Here is a 20,094-nt window from a genome sequence, read left to right as displayed (position 1 = left end):
CAAACTATTACCATAACCAGAAAACACGCTAGAATAGTCATTCCATAGACATCACAAGAAGTTCACTGCAGAAAAATATTCTGCTCTGATTTACAAGAGATTTACAAGTACACTGAAGTACTGTGAAGGGTATTCAGTAAGAAACAAATGTTATCTAGGTCATGCTTTCTGCTGCTGAAAAGGCATTTAGGCTAATGGAAGAAAGGGGTTTTCATTGAGTCCAGACTGCCACATTATGCCCTTCTGGGGCTCAGCTGAATGCCATGGCAGTATTTCAGCAGGTATAAAGGAAAGGAGGAGGTAGGGAAGTCCTAGTTTGCAAGCATAGCTCCACCCACAGCCCGCAGAGACTGGACTTATGTGTGATAGGTATATACCATATCCAGAAGAAAATGGAAGCCATTTTAGCATTAAGATATAACAGCAGCAGAATAACACAACACTTACCACTGCTACAGGGTTGGGAGCAGGGTTTCCTCTCAAGCATTCTGTCATGATTGGTAAGAAAGACTGACATGTCTCTGTCAGCTGAGATACTGTCCACAGCAGGGGCTTCATGCGGTGTGCACACTGAGTAGGGCTCTTTGGACATCTGCACCATTAGGCTGGATAGCGTTTGGTCAAGTGGGTCTTCATCAGTGATGTATGCATAAGGACAATACTCTCTGGTTCTGGAGTAGATGTTGGCATTGTCGTAGCAATCTGAACAGATCACCAATGGCCCGGGGCCACCTAATGTAAGTGCAACATTAACATCATGTCAGGATGCTGGGATGCAACACACATCACCACAGAATCTCCTGTAAGCTGCAGGAGCACAAATATCAGCATTAATATCAATGGGCTGGAAATGTATGCTTGGAAAACAACTCTGCAGGCATGAAAGAGTACTGGTAACACAGTTTAGATGAAAACGTAAGAAAAAAGGTATGTTGGCAGCTCTATGAGTAGCAAGAGAGAAAAGGACACGCAAATAAACCTCTTCTCCCAACCAAAGTAAACTTAATACTTAACTTCACATCAGAGGGCTTGGCTTTTAAAAATGACAAAAGACAAAAATAGTTAAGATAGCTAGGAAATCAGCCAAAGAATGGAAAGCAGGGATAATTTAGTATTTTACAATTGTGTAACTTCCACACATGTGTAACTTCCTACCAACTGGGGTGATATCTTCATGCTATAAGCTCTCTTGAGGCTGATGAAGCTGAGAAGAAGCTTTAGGGATGTGGCCAAAAAGTTCCATCTCTCTACTCACAGGTACTCTGATGTTACACAAAAAAGTAGTCCCATGGCAGAAGGGAAACAATACCAAGAATGTGGAAAATGATCCTCTAGACCTCCAAGGGTTCCATGTCCAGGGTTAGCTAGACAGACAAAGCTCTGTGATCTAAATAGCTGAGATCAGCACACTGGGAGGAAGGAGTAGTGTCTAGGTTCTGAGACAAGCTAAGAAATGTGCCAACCCCAATAGCAATATAGCTGCTGTCTTATTTTGATGGGGTTAATTGCTAAAAGTAAGCTAGAATCACAGCAAGCTTCTTGACCCTGAAGCAGATGCTTTTGGAATGAATGCACTCTGCCATCATAAAGTTGTTCTGGACCACCTGTGAGGCATTTGCTTCTGTTTTTTGTTGTGGCCCCTCCCCCTTCGTTGTTGGAGAGTAGGTAGCACAAGTACTTACATTTAAAAAGGTTACAAAGTAGCTTTTAAGGGGACTTCTGGGGGAAAGCTGACAGAAGTTGAGGCGCTTCTGGTTCAACAAGTCTCATCCTTTATGGATGATAGCTTAAATGTTTCAAATTCTCAAGGCAAGGATGGACAAAACTTGGCAAAGAGCATACCAAAAAAAATATCAAATGATAGTTGTTTATACAGACCAAAGAGCCCTAGGAAAAACTGTTCACAAAAAGTCATTTGGAGAAAGATGTAAAGTGTGCCTACATGTTAACACGAAGAGCCTCAGAGTGAATATTGCTGAGGTAATCAGATAAACTTTTCCTTGTTTTAATGTGCTGCATGGGTGTTTTCACTGGTTAGACCAGTGCAGCAAGACTGGGTGCGTCATTCAGACCAGTTGACTTGGTAACAAGCCAACACCTTCTTCTACCTTTCCAAGCGGGGCTTCATTTCCCTCACTCTGAATTGTGGAAGGAAGAGGAAATACTTCCCCTTTGCCAGAACAATCATATTCCCAGTGTAAGACATCAAAGAGTGGTTGAAAGCTGCTTTCTCTCCCTGAACAATTTCATATCCTCTTGAGTGCCTCTGGGAAAAAGGCAGCAGAGGGAAATCTTTTCAGGGGACATAAACAGTTCAAGAAAAAGCTTTGATTTAGTGCTAGTAGAAAGAAAGCAGCTCTGATAATGAATTAGACAGATATATGGTGTTTTTTTTAAAACTGGGTCTCTGATGCAAAAACAAACTCTGGTGAAACCAATGTACATTGATTCTATAAGGCTTTAAGGTGCCCTTTGATGAAAACAAACCAACAAAAACACATCCAGTACTTCTTTACTATGTCACAAGCAGGAAACCGGTCTGGGAGGCGACTGGCTCATGAGTCTCCCCTGCATTTTATCCTCCAGGGTTCCTTTTTTTGTGTAATATAGTTGCTAGCTGGAAGAAGCTATCCAGGGATCTGAGGTATCATCATTCAGCTTTATTTCTCCTTTTCAGCAGATTCAGGAGGTGCAGCAGATTCTATTAAGTGTCAGAAATCAGTGATGGACTGGAGGAAGGCAGAAATGGAAGCCTAGTCCATATAAATAGAGATTAACTGCATTAGCAGTCTGTCCTTTTCCTTCTCTAGATTGGATCAAACTCCCTCCCTCAAGGCTCAGGTATGCAGCTTGGGAAATTGCCCTGGATCTAGCACTTCATCTGGATGTTCAGATAATGACTGCCATGCTGACTGCCGCTGAAAAAAATGTTTTGCTACTGTCACATGTGCCTTTGTAACTAGACTACTGTGACTGTGCTCTACTCAGGAGGAGGTGGTGATTTTTTCACTGAGTCTCACCCATCTCCCCTCTTCACTAAAGAACCTGTTTTAGGTGGGTAGCAGTGCTGGTCTGCATTAGAACAGCAGGATTTTAATCCAGTGGTGCCTTATAGAGACCAACAAGATTTTCAGGGTGTAAGCTTCTGAGAGTCAGCTGTCTGAAGAAGGGAGCTCTGACTCTTAAAAGCTTACATCCTGAAAACCTTGCTGGTCTCTAAGGTGCCATTGGACTCAAATCCTGTTGTTCTACTACAGAACCTGCCTCACATCGGTTTTATCCATGTAAGTCCCATGATCCTCAACATAACCTTTTTGGGTGGTCAAAGGTGACTCCTTTTTCATCAGCAGACATGCTGGTTGGATCTGCCCCAAGATCTTTTCAAAGTTAAGGCATCACTAATCTGTGTTAAAAAATAGTAAGCTAATTCTTGCTTAAAAAGTATCTTACTGGAACACAGTAAGTTCCACCTAGTTCAGAATTCTTTGGAAGATTTTCAAGCAACCAGAAAACACTGGATGAACCACCAGAAACTGGCCAGTGGGCAGAGAGAAGAAAACACTTTGCCTTTTGCTCCTTTAGCCAAAGGAATGAGACTTACCATCTGTGCCTTTGTGCGCATAACCACTGGCAGGTGGCATCAGCTGTTGATTGCTTCCTGCCTCAGAATTACTGTAGCCTTCCTGTGGCTCTGACAGAGTCCCTTGGGAGGATAAGTAACTAGGAATATCAGCAGGCAAATTTACCTCCTCTGAAAGAGAAAAAACAACCACCAAACAATAGCATTATACTATAAATGTTACTATGGCAACATAGCTACTGAGCAAATAAATGTCCATCAAGATGATGATAATAGGGTATTTCTCCCAGGGAATAAATCTTGCAGAATACAAGGAAAGAGAGGTTATTCAGGTAGGATAGAAAAACAAAATTCTTTGCAGTATTTTCTAATGTTTACCTACTGCCACCTTTAACAGCATCAAAAATTATTACACTTTCCCATACAATGCAACATCTCTTTTGTCCAGCCACAATAAAATAGGAATTCTGCAGAATTGTCAACAATGGCAATTCTTCCCCCAAACATCACAGAACACAGTTAAAAGCATGACATACAAGCAGCCAGACCAAGTCTGGCCCATCTGTATATTCACTGATTCTGCAGTCTTCTCTAGTCACCCTTTCCCTGCACTGTGCTCATTTGGGTGCTTAGATGGTAGATGTTTGGAGCAGAAATTACCTACCCCTGCATTTGTACAGAGGTTTTGACATTTGCACATCACACTGTAGTCTGTATAAAAGAATCAGATCATGAGAAACTCACCTTACTTAGGTGCCAGGCACTATGCCAAACCAAACAGTACAAAGAACATCCTGACAACAGATTCTCATACCTGGGCTACTATGTGCAAAATGGGAGTCTCTTCCCATCTTCCTGCAGCATGAATTACCCAGATTTATTAAAACAAAATACACTGATACTAATTAAACAATAAACTAATCTAAGTCTGAAGGCTCCCACCTGTGTTAGTAATGCTGTAGTCTTCACTCTTCCTCCTCATATGGTAGATAACAATAACCCATACCAGAGAGGTGCCCACAACACAGCAAACCACAACGATAATCACAATGCCAACTGTTGTCCAGCCATCATCTTCGATCCCAATGCCATTCTGGGCTGAGTCACAGTTTGGTGGGGATATGACATGTAGATAGATGTGACCGCGCTCTGTACCAAGTGTATTAGATATGACACAGGTGTATTTCCCAGCATCCTCTAAGCCAGCATCTACAATGATGAGCAGCTGATTGGCAGCAGCAAAGAAATGCCGCTCTGTTACGGTCAGAGGCCCATCATCTTTGGTCCAGTTTAGGCGAGGGGCAGGGCTGCCACCAGCAATGCACTGCAACACAGCTGTTTCTCCTCGGGCCACAGTCCTGTCCTCCAAGGGCCTGACAAATGAAGGCGTTTCTAACACAAAGGGGAGACAAATTTAAAGTTATTTAATCAAACAGACATACAATGAAGAAACAGCACTAATACACATATGAAGATTGTGATTTTTGAAGTGACTTAAAAGATTATAGACAAAAGTGATGTGCTTTTGCTTTACAGTATTTTTCACTTTATGCAACTGGATGGGCATATTCTATTAAATTTAACTGGACAAAGCTGAGATGAAGCAGCCAAAGCCAGCAGGGTACTGGATAGAACTATGCGGGAAACCATCAGTACCAGATGAGTTATTTGATTATTTTCAGGGGGGTATCTTATCAATTCTACAATTTTATTTTTCACTGATCCTTTGCATTGCCTACAAAAAAAATGCTCTAAATTTCTCTATTGTTTCCCATGTCATATTTCTGGTCAAAGCAATTACATAAAGCTCCATACGCATCACTGCCTGATGGGAGATACAAACAGCAACTTTGTTCTTCCAGCGATGGAACACAATAACAACAGCATATAAAACTAGGCATTTTTCAAATTGTCCAAGATAAAGTGGGTCAGCAGCAGGCAATACTACAGAGATGCTCTAAAAGTATTTTCCATAGGAATATCATAAATCTGGGGGGAGAAATATTAGACTAGCTTCTTTCTGGACCATAACTCTAAGTTTAAAAAAGGAAGCTTGTGATTGCTTTTCTTTTCCCCCCAAATAACATGGTTAATGTTCATGCTTATTAAGAAAAAATATCAAAACAGTTCACCAAACTAAATCAATTCAATAAATTATCCAGCCTGTTCAACTACTGCCCCTCATAACTTAGTTATTCATTTTATTTATAGCCCACCTTTCTCACTGAGACTCAAGGAAGATCACACAATATAAACAAGGTAATTAGACAGCATAAGACGTCCAGTAAAGTATGCAGTAGGACTAGCATTGCCGAAGTAAGAAAAACAATGCAAAAAGTAGGAAGGTATATGACATATCATAAGGTGAATTTGAGAACAGATCTCAAGCTTTCCCTGATTGTGTGCAGAAGAAAAAGACTTAAGCAATGAGATCTTATAGTTATCTGAATGTCAGATTTTCTTAAATTTAGATACTGAAACCACTAAATAAATAGTTTTAATATTCACGGGTAAGCCCACATTCTGATTTGGTGTCACATTCTACATGATCTTGAGGCCTGTTTCTGATTTCACTGCATATAGAAGAGAGAAAGTAATATCCAAGCAGGCAATACCAATGGTGAAAGTACTATTTAACCACCACATGAACTTCTAATGCTTTGGTTACCTAACACAGTCAAAGTGGCATTTGCTGATAGACCTCCTGCCACATTTTGGGCCATGCAGCTGTAGATTCCCATATCTTCAATCTTCACATTTGCAATGAAGAAGACGTCATCTTCTGGCATCACATGCATGCGTCTTTCACGAGCAGCAGGAAAATCTGTGCCTCCATCTTTCTGCCAGGAAATCTGAGGTGGAGGGTGGCCTTCGGCAGCACACTCCAGTTTAGCCATGGCTCGAGTCCGGATAGTTAGATCCATAGGGGTTTTCACAAAAGAAGGCAGCTCTAAATGAAGAGACATATTCAAATTACCACATTTTGCAAAAAAGGGATAAAGGGCCCTAATTGCCGGCCGTTAGTAATGGATACAAGTTTACTGTTTCAGGGTTATTTCCATGAGGTGTTTTTCTGAAAATATTTCCAATTCCACTGTGTGTGTGTAATTACTTCAGACAGACAGACTTAAAAATACACAATCATGTTACAGCAAACTTGCAAATGATCACAGTTTTATATTCACAAAGTTAGTGGCAGAAATGTCACATTTCTTTAGAGGTGAAAGATAAATCAGTTTTGTCTCCTAGGACCATCCCAACACTCCTTCTACCCATCTAATGTTCTTTAATGCTAGTTAGAATGGCAAAAGACAATGAAGATTTCTTTCTTCAGGCAAAAGGTAGCCTAGTCTAGCCTAGACAACCTCATGGGGCAGATGTAGTTAGATTAAGGCATGCCAATCATGCTATTCTTCTTTATGAGAACCCAGCTGAGATTTGTTTTCCTGAAGGAAAAGAAAAACCAAAACATCACTGCATACCATTGACAGTCAGCTTGGCCTTGTTGGAATAATTGGATCCAAAATGGTTGGTGATGATACACTGGTACAGTCCTTCATCAGTGAAGTTCACATTGAAAACATGCAGGACAGTAGTGTACTCCAAAACTTCACCATCTTGTTGCTGGTACCTGGCAAAATTTTGTATGTCTGCATCATACAGTATCTCACTGTCTTTCCTCCAGGTAGTGGATATAGGTGAATCACTGCTGCTCACTGCCTTGCAAGTCAGGGTAACGTTGGTACCTCGAAGTGCAATGGTAGTCTCAGGATGTACTCTGATCTGTGGCTTGGGAAAGTCAGCTGTGAAAAAAGATCAAGATTACACTGGTTCTCGCTTTTAGCATGTGATGAAATTGAAGTAACATGGTCTGAAGCAAACTGTAATGCTGTTCAGCTTGTGTCATAGGTAACACTTGTTCTCACTGCTGGTTCCACAAACTGCTATCTCTGCTTCTGCACCAGAACTGGCTGTGTGGGCATAAAGCTGTGAAGCAGGACTGCATCAATGTTAGAGATACGCAACAGCAACAAATATGCTCTAAGAAGATGTGTTAGCAGTCAGACCTGCCCTCATGTTATTAAGAAGGCACATTCATATGGCAATATCATAAGCCCCTCTCTGCATGTGTTTTAAATATAGAAACACTGCCTAGCAAGGCTGGAAATGGCTGTCAGATCCTGTCTGGGAGCTGGAAAAGTACTAGCATGTGAGTCTCCAGGTGAGACCAGCTTTCAGCCCCTACACCCTTGAGATGTGCAAAGACAATAGGGCCTTCCAGGAGTTCCTGAAATGATATCTTTAATATACCCTGCTCATCGTCTCCTTATCCACTCTCCCAGTCTGGGCTATTCAGGGCTCTGACAGCCTTACCTATCCAGCCATCATGGATCATCAATCACTGATAACTTTAGTTTCACCCAGGAAGTCTTAATCAAACCTTCCCAGTTTATTGTCTCATCCCAGAAACTGCTTCCCAATCCTCTGTCTCACTCTAGAGACAGCCATTAAGTTTGTGGGAAGAGGACACAATCCTGCCCCAGGGTATGTTCCATGGTTTAACTGGACTACCCCTCTGCCACAGTTGTGTGCATGCCTTCAGAACTGGCATCCAACCTCAGACTCCCATCTGAGTTTCTTGCTTTTTCTGCCTTGAAGCGACGGTCGCTCAATGCTACTCTCTCATGGATGTCCTCTTCTCATCTGATTGGTAACTATCATCTGACTCTACAATTCTCTCTCCAATTTTCCTCCCTGCTTTTCTAGTTAACTCTACATGTATGTGTGTTGTGTGTGCAATTGATCGTTACTATTTTATTAAAAATATTTTGGTTGAACATCTGGCTGTTTATTTAAAGAGTTTTCTAGAGGGACAATCCCTTGTACACACAGGTATATGATCTTGCAGTTGACCGTCTCTCACTGCCTCTCCTTACATGCTAATTCCTCCAACTCACAAGGAGACCCCCACTAGGGTAACAGATGATGGGACTTTGGAAGTGGTCCTTTTATCTCATGTCTGTGGAATGTACTAAAGAACAAATTTATGGAGGCAAACGTCTTGACAGCTTTAAATTACTGGGGCTAAGGTCTGGACAGCTTTAAGCTTCAGGCCCAGTTTGGAAAAATGGTTGATACATACATGGCTTATTCCTTCTTTCCAATGTTTGGTAACTTACTATATGAATAACATCTATCTTAAACAACTATGACATACTGCCCTGGGCAAGATGAACCCTCTTGCTCAAAACTTAAGTATCTACACAAGCTTATTTCACAGGTGGGGGGGGGGAGGGGGGAGCCAGCATCATGTACTGGGACATCCTTTGGTCAAGGTAGGTGTGCCTAAACATTGACCTTTCCTGCACACTTGTTTGACAGAATCACTGAAAGGAAGAAATTTGAACATAAAGCTCCTCTTGATGTCAGAGTTGCCCAATTCTGTCCATATAGAAGACATATTAAGAAATATTCTCGTCATAAGATTTCAAGAAATATCAAGCTATAACTCTGCAGCAATTGCACAATTTAAATCAATGGTTAAAAACAGAAATGTAAGTACAACACAATACACACTAGAGATAGAGGCTACTACACTGAAAGAATGTCCAAAGGGCAGCATTCACAGTAAGGTACAGTCGGGTAACCTTTTGGCTTGGGTGCCAAAGAAGATCTGCAAATTCCACCTATGAAAATGATGGCGTGAAGGAGAGAAGAAAGTTATATAGTACAGATACAGTGAGAGCAACTGGTGTCTCAGTGGTGCTGCCAGCACCTTAGGGGCTTCCTTCAGTACCTTCAGGGAAGAACCAGAAAAGCTGAACTGTCCAGCCTGTTGCTGCTTAGCCACATTACCTCCCTTGTTCAAGCCCCTCAGAAGTATAAACATTTTGATGTAAGGAAGAATCCTGAACTGCCCTATTTAGCACAGCTTCAGTAATTTCAAAAGAGCCTTTTTTGATGTTCCCTGCCTTCAGTTCTTCTCCTTCCCCTTCTCCGCCACCTTCCCAAGGTTTACAGAGTAACTATCATGGCCCCACAAAAAACCAGTTTCCATGGTTCTTGTAAATTCCTGATGGGAAAAGTCACTGTATTAACTTGAAAGGGTAGTCTAAGTTAACCTGTAAGTATGTTTTTTAATACACAAGAAGCAAGGTTATTTCTTACAGCACAATGAATCCATGGGCTACATGCACTGATGGGCATCATAATCCATATGGGAAAAAAAAACATTCAATTCAACATACAGCTAGTAAACCAATAAAATTCCATTCCCTTTTCTCAACTTCCTCACATAATCCTTTTCAGAAGTCATAAAGGGGGATCCATCACATTTTAAATGCCATTAAAAGTACAAACCACAGACGAAGTCCTCAGGGTCCACGCTGAGGATGTTCCGTCCAGCTAACCATTCGGGATGAGCACAAGCAACACTGACAGCATCCTGTAAATGGTGCTGGGTCAGCCACGGGACCAGCCACTTCAGCTGGCAGTCACATAGTAAGCTGCTGGTGTTCAACACCCTGAGAACATAAAAGTAAATGGAAATTATTTACCTTAGTAATTTATCTTATTTATACAGTCACCAAGCTTCTTTACCTCCCCAGGCAGTATACTTGCTGAGGTATTTAAGCCCACCTTAAAGACATCAAATATCTTCAAAACTTGTAAAAGCTTCCATCTCAATAATGCATCTTTGAACTGCACCGTGAAGTGCTCTAGCTATATTTTGAGCACCTCTAGTGTCCACTTCAATATAGCACATCTCCCTTACGTTCCACTTGTTTAACTGCATTCACATACAGTGTATTGTGCCAGATAAGCAACAATGAGTTGGAAAGATTTGCTCGAAAGTAATTTTATATAACTTCTTATAAGCATCTTGTAGAATCACACTTTCTTCCACTGATATTATACCAAGATTTGGGTCCAGTAGTACCTCAAAGATCAACTAGATGTTCAGGGTATGAGTTTTCAAGAGTCAAAGCTCTCTTTGTCAGATACAAAGAGGGGGTGGGGGGGAAGGTAAGAATCTTTCAGTGAAATTCTAAACAGAGTCACTCCAGTCTAAGCTCATCGGTTTTAATGGGCTTAGACTGGAGTAACTCTGTTTAGGATTTCACTGTTTAGAATCCAGGCAGAGGGTGGGAGGAGTATTGCAAATTAGAATGTCAGGAAGCTAGCTATAATGCATGTTGTAATTAGCTTAATAGAACAGGGGTGTGAAGTGCAGAAAATCAGCATCTGTAGTGCAAGAAAAAGCCAATGTTCCAATCCAAGCCTTGGGAGTCCATTGCTCCAAATGTGCAAATAAACTCACTTTTAGCAATCTCCTGTTCTAATTTCCCTATGGAGTTTCTCTGCTTATTATTGTATTACTCCAGGTTTTTATTAAATAACAATAACATTATTGTTGTTGTTGTTATATCATACCAGGAACAGTAGTTTCATGCCAAAAACAAGCAAAGACAGGGTAGAAAAAAAGATATGCACCAAGGAAAAGAACATCCTCTGCTCGGTTAGGACCACAATGTTTTCTTATAATCCAATTATATTCTCTAGGAAGACTAAGAAGACCACAGCCTTGCAATATTAAATACAGATGAATATATGATCAAGAGATACACTCCAGATCCACATTACTTCTAACTATAGCTTCACAACAATAAATCTTAAAATTAATCTTAAAATTGGTTTAAGATTTTAGTTCAATTTACTGTGCAGCAAAACATTACTAATTTGACCTGTCAATCTTAACTGTGATATTGGTGTGAGAGCATACCAATGCTCAGTGATGCATCATGCATATGCCTTTGGTCACTTCTATACTGAATTCACAAAACCTCAAAATAATAATTTTTTGGGAACAGTGAAATGCAGACAAACTGAAAATCTGAGGCTGCAATCAAATTTTAAGATTTCTATAAACGGCTCCCTTTTTTGAGACTAATTTTCTGAATAACTGGTAAAAAGTCACATCACCAACATCAGGCCATTTTAGTTTCTGATCATGACCTCATGTGTAATAAACCCAAGATACAATGAAAGAAATCCTTCCGGTGGATAATATATGAAGGTGTTGAATTTTCTGAATTCCCTGAAGAGAAGAGCCATTTGAGTCAATTTGGGAAGAATCAATTAATTGAAAAGAGTCCAGTAGCACCTTTAAGACTAACCTTTATTGTAGCATAAGCTTTCGAGAATCACAGTTCTGTTCGTCAGATGCATCTGACGAACAGAACTGTGATTCTCGAAAGCTTATGCTACAATAAAGTTGGTTAGTCTTAAAGGTGCTACTGGACTCTGATTTTGCTACTGCAGACTAACACGCCTAACTCCTCTGCATCAATTAATTGAATAACTGTTTTAACCAATCATATTGAAATACTTTTAGAGAGTTCCAATAGCACAGTCACTAATTTCCACAAGACAGTGACAAGTTTAATAGCACTCAGACTCCCACCCCTTCTTAATTGCACAGAAAGCACTGTGACCTCTGTCTGTCTTTTTTAAGCACATAAGGTCCTCTCATTCTCCTGCAATGCGAGAATTCCTTATTTTTCTATTGCAAGCCTCACATTGTCATTTTTGATTGCAGTGTTCTGTTTTTCCCATTTGTGCATTATTGACAGAAACAGAGTCCACAAAAACCCATGGATAGGCTTATTAGATGCCCCATCAGCTCACCAGCTCATTAGATGCCCTACCAGCTCATGCTCCACAACATTCAAAAAGAAGGCCTGCTAGGAATGTGATAAACCTATTCTTGTCTGAAAGCACGTTGTGGTAGATAAAAGACAGCTGTATGAGGCAGAGTTTGGAGAGCAAGGACCCTGAGAAGTGTGATGATATTCTATATCGGGGCAGAAACTGGCATGTTTGAGGATCTTCAGCTCTGATAAACCATCACAACTTTTAGTTGTACAGTTATCATGCCTGGATAAATGCCATATTTTGGGCAGATTACAGAATTGCTAAGAACCACAAACTTTTTCATGGAATGATTCTCCCCCACCCCCGCCATTTGAATTCACCTGTTCTCAGCTTAAAGGTACATGAAAATACTATTTTTCATTTCAACATGTATTCTATAAGAGACCATTAACTGAAATACAGACTTTCAAGAAAAAGATTCAGAACCAATTATAGCAAACTAGGAAAATTCTCAGTCCTGTCATTGTAAAAATAACCAGTATGTGTAGCTTTGAACAACCAAACAGCTGCTTTATACAGGAAATACTACTTTAGATAACTAAAAATCACAACAGATTTAGCATAGTTTATAGTACCAATGAGAAGCCACGATTTAACTGCATTTCTTGGGTCAAAAGCCCCAATTACACCTGTTCCAAAGTATCAGATATGGAAACATACAAAAAGGAAACTGAGATCCAAAATGTTTATGTTGATTCTTAGTATATTTCAAATTAAATATCTGAGACAAGTGGAATGTTTCATAACACATTGTTCTCCATTAGGGGCCAGCTAATCTGCAACTTAGCAAATGACTGGGAAAGCATGTGAGACCCCTCCTACCCAACTGCCTCTCCACCAGCACCTAGCCACTCTACAGAAGAGGGAGGGAGGAACCAAGGCATCATCTATTTTTATCAATTTGCATTTAACATTGATTTTTGATTTATTGTTAGCCACATTTATGTATTATCAAATAGAAAAGCAAGATAAAAATATAAAACATGGGAATGGTAAAAGGTAAGACTAGGTACTTACAGCTCTTTTAGAAGAGGCTGGTCAAAGGCATGTTCTTGAATAGACATAATTGCATTGCTGTTCAAATCTCTGCAAGTTAAACAAGAGGGTTTTTTTCCCCCAATTTTTATTCCGCCCTCCCGACATTTCCAGCAGGCTCAGGGCGGATTACAAGATACATAAAGGTTAAAATATATAAAACAATTATTATAATTAACGATTCTAAAAACATCTCATTTACACAATTAAAATACAATTATAAATTATAAATATCAGCATAGCAGCACAGAATTCGACTGATCAAAAATTTAAAACAACTTCAGAGCACCTCTGCATTAAAAAGTTTTTTTAAAATGGGGGGTATTGGTGGTGGGGGAGGGCCTCATCAACCAGCCAGGGGGGTTCTGCCTAGCACTGCCTGCATGAGAGTTTGTTTTAGATAGCACCTTTGAGAATTAGGACATTTCTATATTTTTGAAAAGAAAATGTCACTAATAGAGAAAAGGCTGCAAGAAATACTTACAGATATTCAAGAGCTTGAAGACCAGAAAATGCTTTTTTTGTGATTGTCTTAATCTGGTTTCCTTGCAGAATCCTAAAACACAGTCCAAAGAAAGCCTTACTGTTGAAACAAGTCACAAATAATTCCTGAACAAAACAGTATCAGGCAGCATGGTGAATAATTGTTCAAGTAGTTTTTCTAGGGGGACGCATCATTATACGTCTCTTGGGATGTTAGTTTCAAGTCCTATTCTTCTATCCCATTCTTTTTACATAAAAGGGGCAGGGAGAAAAAGGAGTGCACACAGAATCCCTTCTTACCACATCTGACTAGGGGACATTTCCCCTATAAACTGAGAGTCAGAAGTCTTTAGAGCAATCTCTTTAAAAAGCAGTTAAACCATTCCTGACAGTTTCCCCTCATCTGGCAAGAACAAGCCTGATTTTGTATGATATTTAAAGAACTTCTGAAGAGATCCATTATTGAAATCTGTGAAGTTTCAGCCTGTATCAATGGATCATGTGAAATGTTACTAAAATGCTTTCAATTCAGACTGTCACACTGATTTACAAAAGTTTTCCTATCAATACACATACATTGCAGACTTTATTCTAGCAGACATGTCAATCTTACCACTTGTCAGACTTACAATTTGTTGAGTCTGTCAAGCCCTATGAATGCTTCATTTGAGTCTTCTATGGCCCAGGAGATCTCATTATTTCGCAGATCTCTGAAAAACAAAAAGAACAAGCCTGAGAACTTCTTTAAAAAACCACAACTCCAGCACCAGATTACTTACTTCTCCTCTGCAGGATCTGATGTTTTTATACAGCTTTTTGAAATGTAAAGTCTTGCAGTTGCATCCCCTCCCCCCGCCCCATTTTATTACCCAATTGGAAAGCTGAGTCTGCTTCATAGGTTCCAGTCAACATATGAAACCTGAAAAAATTGTTTCCATGTGACAGTGCTCCTCGGGAGCTACATCTAGATACAGTCAGGGTATTTGTTGGCCATGTTACTTAGTATGATATCACGTAAGAGCTGTTTTGGTCTGTTTTCACATGGTACTTTTAAAATATGAAGTGCCCCTAAGGTACAAAGACAAGTAGTGGAATTAAACTTGTCACAGAAAGCCAGAGATGTGCTAGGGAATCTGAAGCCACATGACAATATTTCCTTCTTGGCTGGGATACACTGGTTAGACAAGTGAACAAATGACAAACAGACGCCCTCTTGAATACACTTACGAACTGAGTTAATGTTGCTAGCACACGGCTTAATCTTCTTGAATTGCAAGCTTGTGATTATGTTAGTATATTAAGAAATTATATGTAGGCCAGGTGAAGAATTGCTGGGCATGAAAGAGCAATTTTTCAGAGTGAAGTGTGAGTGTTCACAAATCTTGTTATGTGCTAATGGGATTTCTGTCTGACCTGTACATTATACTACAGCCCCTAGAATACAAGAGAACAATAAACTGAATTCAGCAAGCCCTTGTTCATTAAGGCATGATAGATTCAGCAATGCATTTTCTTTACACGACAGGCCATGAATTTATCAGAACAACCACCCTCACTAGCTTTTTATACCTGGGCAAACATAGGAATTTAAAGCTTAGCCAGCATTTTATCAGTAAGAGTGTGCCTATAAAACAATCAATAATACAATTTAAAATACAGGAGAGCAGCACTTTGACACAATCCATAGGCAATGGGTCTTACACCCCCAAAGTAAAGAACAACGTGCCACACTATTAAACAACAACTCCCATTTGTTGCATTAATGCTGTAAAACCAGCAAAACCCAAATGAGAGTTTGGCTTAGAAAGATGTACAGTTTTATATACTTCATCACATTAATTACACAGACATCTGTGGAGTCCAGTGCCTTGTTCATGATGGGCTTCGGATATTGTTCAATAAGTCCTCCAATGTTTGTTACCCACTGAACTACAGGGAGAAGGTAAGACACTCTGGAATTATTCCCTGTACTAGAGGCCAAATCTCTCACATCTGTGTCTGCAGATATCATTTTTTAAGATTTATCTCTTTTTTTAAAAAAATTTTTTTTTATTGGATTAGACACATATAATATTTATTACAATCACATTCCCTTAGATTTTCCAATTCTAACCCTCTCCCTCCCCCCCCTTTTGTTGACTTCCAACAGTTTTCCAACCCCTTATCTATTCTCCCTCTACTCATTTCAAACTTATTTTGCTTATTGTAATACACTTTCAAACTCTTCTAAGCTTATCTGTAGTAACATATTGCTATCTCTAATTCCCTTCCCAAATGGGTAAAAGTAAAACATTCTTAACTTATCTTCTTCAATAATAATAATAATAATAATAATAATCATTTTGATAACCTGTACTCTATCTTACTCTTTCTAATTACTTCAAAATGGGACAAACAATTTGTCCCTCCTTATGCATAACTTCAAATACTTCTATAAACATTGCATACATTTATTATAAATCAGTCGGTTTGACTTATACTCTATATGTTGCTCTTTGCTTTCTTTTACAAATCTTGTCCATTTTAATTAACTAATTTCTCCATTATAAAACTATCCAACAAAAATAAACAATTCATGTACACGTTCAGCATAAGTCTATCAATTAGACCCACATTCTGTATGCTAATGTATATTCATTCTCCACTGTACAGTTATCTACCAGCATAAAAGATTAATTAAATTCTATCCTTATAATCCTTATAATAATAACACTATTAATACCCAACTATACAAACTAATCAAATAAAATAATTGCTTAGAATTTTTCACTTAACTCTCTCCCCCCCGGTATAGTCACTCCCCTCTCCTTTTGTTATATTTCAGTAATTTTCAAACTGCCACAGTCCTCCCACCTCCCATTTTTTCACCAAATATCATTTCAGCTTCTCCCAGTCCGTGTTAAACTGTCCTGGGTCAAGGTCTCTCAATTTTCTTGTCATTTTATCCATCTCCGCCATGTACAGCAATTTATAGATCCAGTCCTCAATAGTTGGCACTTCTTGTACTTTCCATTTCTGCGTGTACAAAAGTCTAACTGCTGCTGTCATGTAAAATAACAATGTCCTGTATTGAGCTGGAATGTCTTCCATTCCCAAGTTCAGTAGCAGGAGTTCTGGGTTCTTATTAACTTGAAATTGTAAAATCTCACTCATTACTCTTTATTATTTCCCCCCAGTACTGCCTAGCTACCTCACAAGTCCACCACATGTGATACAAAGATCCCTCATGCTTTTTACATTTCCAACATTTATTAGACGTATTCAAATTCCCTAGTGCAATTTTCTTTGGTGTCAAATACCAACGGTAAATCATTTTGTAGAGATTCTCTTTAATACTGGTGCATGTCGTAATCTTAAATGTATTTTTCCACAAGTATTCCCACGCCTCCATTGTTATTTCTTTATTAAAGTTTATAGCCCACTTCACCATTTGCACTTTAACTACTTCATCTTCCGTGTACCATTTTACCACACTTTGTAAATCTTAGAGATTTCCTTTTTATCTTCTTGTAAAATTACTTTCTCTAAGTCTGAATTCTCCATTCTTATCCCTCCCTTCGCACAGTCCGAGTAGTAAAGATCTCTAACTTGTCTATATTGAAACCAGTCATAATTTGGAGACAACTCTTGATGCGTCTTTATTCTTATTTTAGAAGATTCTATTCGCGTTATCTCCTTATACGTTAAGCACTGTTGTTCATTGTCAACCGTTCTCGGATCTATTACTTCATATGGAACCACCCAGGAGGGAATTCCTTCTTGTAGGTAATCTTTGTACTTCTTCCAAATTGTGAAGAGGCTTCTCCGAATGTAGTGGTGCAAAAACATAGAATCTGCTTTTACTTTGTCATACCATAGGTATGCATGCCATCCAAATAATTTTTTATATCCCTCTAAGGCCAGCAATTTGTGATTTTTCAGCGTCATCCAATCTTTCAACCCTACCAAACAAATTGCATCATAATAAAGTCTCAGGTTGGGCAGTTGTATTCCACCTCTTTCTTTTGCATCCTGTAATACTTTCATTTTCACTCGAGGCTTCCTGCCTGCCCACACAAATTCCGATATTTTCCTCTGCCATTTGTCAAACTGCTTAGAGTCCCTAATAATTGGTATTGTCTGTAACAGAAACATCACTCTTGGCAACACATTCATCTTAACTACTGCAATTCTTCCCAGCCATGACAAGTTCAATCTATTCCATTTAATCAAATCATGCTCTATTTGAGTCCATAATTTCTCATAGTTATTCTTGAATAGATCTATATTTTTTGCAGTCAGTTCAATTCCCAAATATTTCACCTTATTTGTTACTTCACAGTCTGTTACTTCCATCAATTGCTGCTGTTTTAACTTAGTCATATTTTTGCACAGTATCTTTGATTTCTTTTTGTTTACATAAAAACCTGTCAAATCTCCAAATTCTTTATTTTTTTCTATTACCTTAGGCATATTTTCAATTGGATCTTCCACAATTAACATTATATCATCTGCAAATGCTCTGACCTTGTAGGAAAAATCTTTTATCTTTATTCCCCGGATTGCATTGTCTTCTCGAATCTGTATCATTAGAATTTCCAAGACCAAAATAAACAACAGTGGAGACAACGGGCAACCTTGTCTGGTACCTTTGCCAACAGTCAGTTTTTTGGTCAACTCATCATTCACCACAATTGCTGCACTCTGGTCTCTGTAAATTTCTTTCACTGCTCTTATGAATCTTTCTCCCATTTGTAGCTGTTCCATAGTGGCAAACATAAAGTCCCAGTTCAAATTGTCAAATGCTTTTTCAGCATCTACAAAGAAGAAGCCAACCTCCTTGTCACAACGCCTATCATAATATTCAATAGCATTTATAACTGTCCTTAGATTGTCTCTGATTTGTCTGTTTGGTAAAAAACCTGCTTGTTCTTCCCCAATAACTTCGGATAACCATCCCTTTAGTCTCTCTGCCAAGATCTTCACAAAGATCTTGTAGTCATTGTTAAGTAAGGAAATAGGTCTATAGTTTTTAACATTAGTCAAGTCCTGTCCTTCTTTAGGGATCAATGATATATTAGCTTCACTCCAAGTGTCTGGAATTCTTTGATCTCTCAAAACACCATTGATCACTTCTTTTAAAAATGATGCCAGCTCATTAGCCATTACCTTATAAAATTTAGCTGTAAGTCCGTCAGGTCCCAGCGCTTTCCCCAAATTTGTTGACTATATTGCTTTCCTTATCTCTTCCTCTGTTACTTCACTGTTCAATTTAGCTCTCCAATCATCCGAGATTACTGGAAGCTTAATTTTCCCCAGATATGTCGCTATTGAATCTTTATTCACTTCTTTTTTATCATACAGTTTAGCGTAAAATTTGTAAAAAGCTCTACTAATAGCAGTCTGTTCCAAATGCACTTTGTTGTCCTCACATATTTTGTTGATTGTCTTTTTCTCCTTTCTCTTCTTCAGTTGCCATGCCAAATATTTCCCAGGTTTATTTGCACCTTCAAACGACTTTTGATTCATTCTTTTAAGATTCCATTCCAATTCTTTATTATTCATTGCCGTCAACTGCTCTTGAAGGATTTTAATATCTTGATAGATTTTCTTTTTCCCTGGTCTTTTCTTTAATTGTATTTCTTTTGCTTTTATTTTTTCCATAATCTCCTGTCTCTTCTCCTCTCTTTTCTTTCGAGCTCTTCCATTTAAGTCCATTAGTATGCCTCTGATTACTGCTTTATATGTGTCCCATACCTTATTGGTTGGTACTTCTCGATTCATATTGTACTGTATGAAGAACTTAGTTTCCCTTCTCAACATCTCCATATTTTCTCCCTCTTGTAACAAGTCCTCATTTATTCTCCATCCTTTCCTCTTAGTTCTTTTTCCAAACTTCCACATTATTGGGTTATGATCTGAGCCTACCATAGGCATTATTTCTACATCCTTAGTCCAAAGCACTAAGTCCTTTGAGGCCCAGATCATGTCAATTCGTGATAGAGTAGAATGCCTTGCGGAGAAAAATGTATATTGTCTACCTGTGGGATTCTGCATTCTCCACACATCTTCCAAAGTTTCCTGTTGTATTAATGCGAAAAAAGTCTTTGGTAATAGTCCTCTTTTCTTTTGTGCAGTTACTGATTTTTTATCTTGTTCTAAATTTGTAACTTCATTGAAGTCTCCTGCAAGGATTATCTGATCATAAGAAAGTTCATCTAATTGCTTCCTTAGATCCTCAAAAAAGCTCTCTTTTGCTCCATTTGGTGCATAAATTCCAATCACCAACACTTTCTTTAAAT

General features: G+C 38.9%; 1 protein-coding gene across 2 annotated transcripts in view; it reads right to left on the bottom strand.

Annotated features, from left to right (window-relative positions):
* The window catches only part of LRIG2 (leucine rich repeats and immunoglobulin like domains 2), a 91,425-nt gene that overhangs the window by 3,843 nt on the left and 67,488 nt on the right, over positions 1-20,094 (bottom strand). For both annotated transcript variants that reach the window (XM_054979643.1, XM_054979645.1), the window contains exons 9-17: positions 14,443-14,523; positions 13,815-13,886; positions 13,313-13,381; positions 9,941-10,104; positions 7,063-7,383; positions 6,249-6,530; positions 4,523-4,972; positions 3,602-3,751; positions 448-732 (exon numbers count right to left, since the gene is read on the bottom strand). In XM_054979643.1, the coding sequence (XP_054835618.1) occupies positions 448-732; positions 3,602-3,751; positions 4,523-4,972; positions 6,249-6,530; positions 7,063-7,383; positions 9,941-10,104; positions 13,313-13,381; positions 13,815-13,886; positions 14,443-14,523 (1,874 nt within the window). The remainder of the gene's footprint in view (positions 1-447; positions 733-3,601; positions 3,752-4,522; positions 4,973-6,248; positions 6,531-7,062; positions 7,384-9,940; positions 10,105-13,312; positions 13,382-13,814; positions 13,887-14,442; positions 14,524-20,094) is intronic.

The sequence above is a fragment of the Eublepharis macularius genome, chromosome 5, assembly GCF_028583425.1.
Source record: "Eublepharis macularius isolate TG4126 chromosome 5, MPM_Emac_v1.0, whole genome shotgun sequence".
NCBI lineage: Eukaryota > Metazoa > Chordata > Lepidosauria > Squamata > Eublepharidae > Eublepharis > Eublepharis macularius.
The sequence above is the reverse complement of the archived record's forward strand: the minus strand, read 5'-3'. Positions and strand labels throughout refer to the sequence as shown.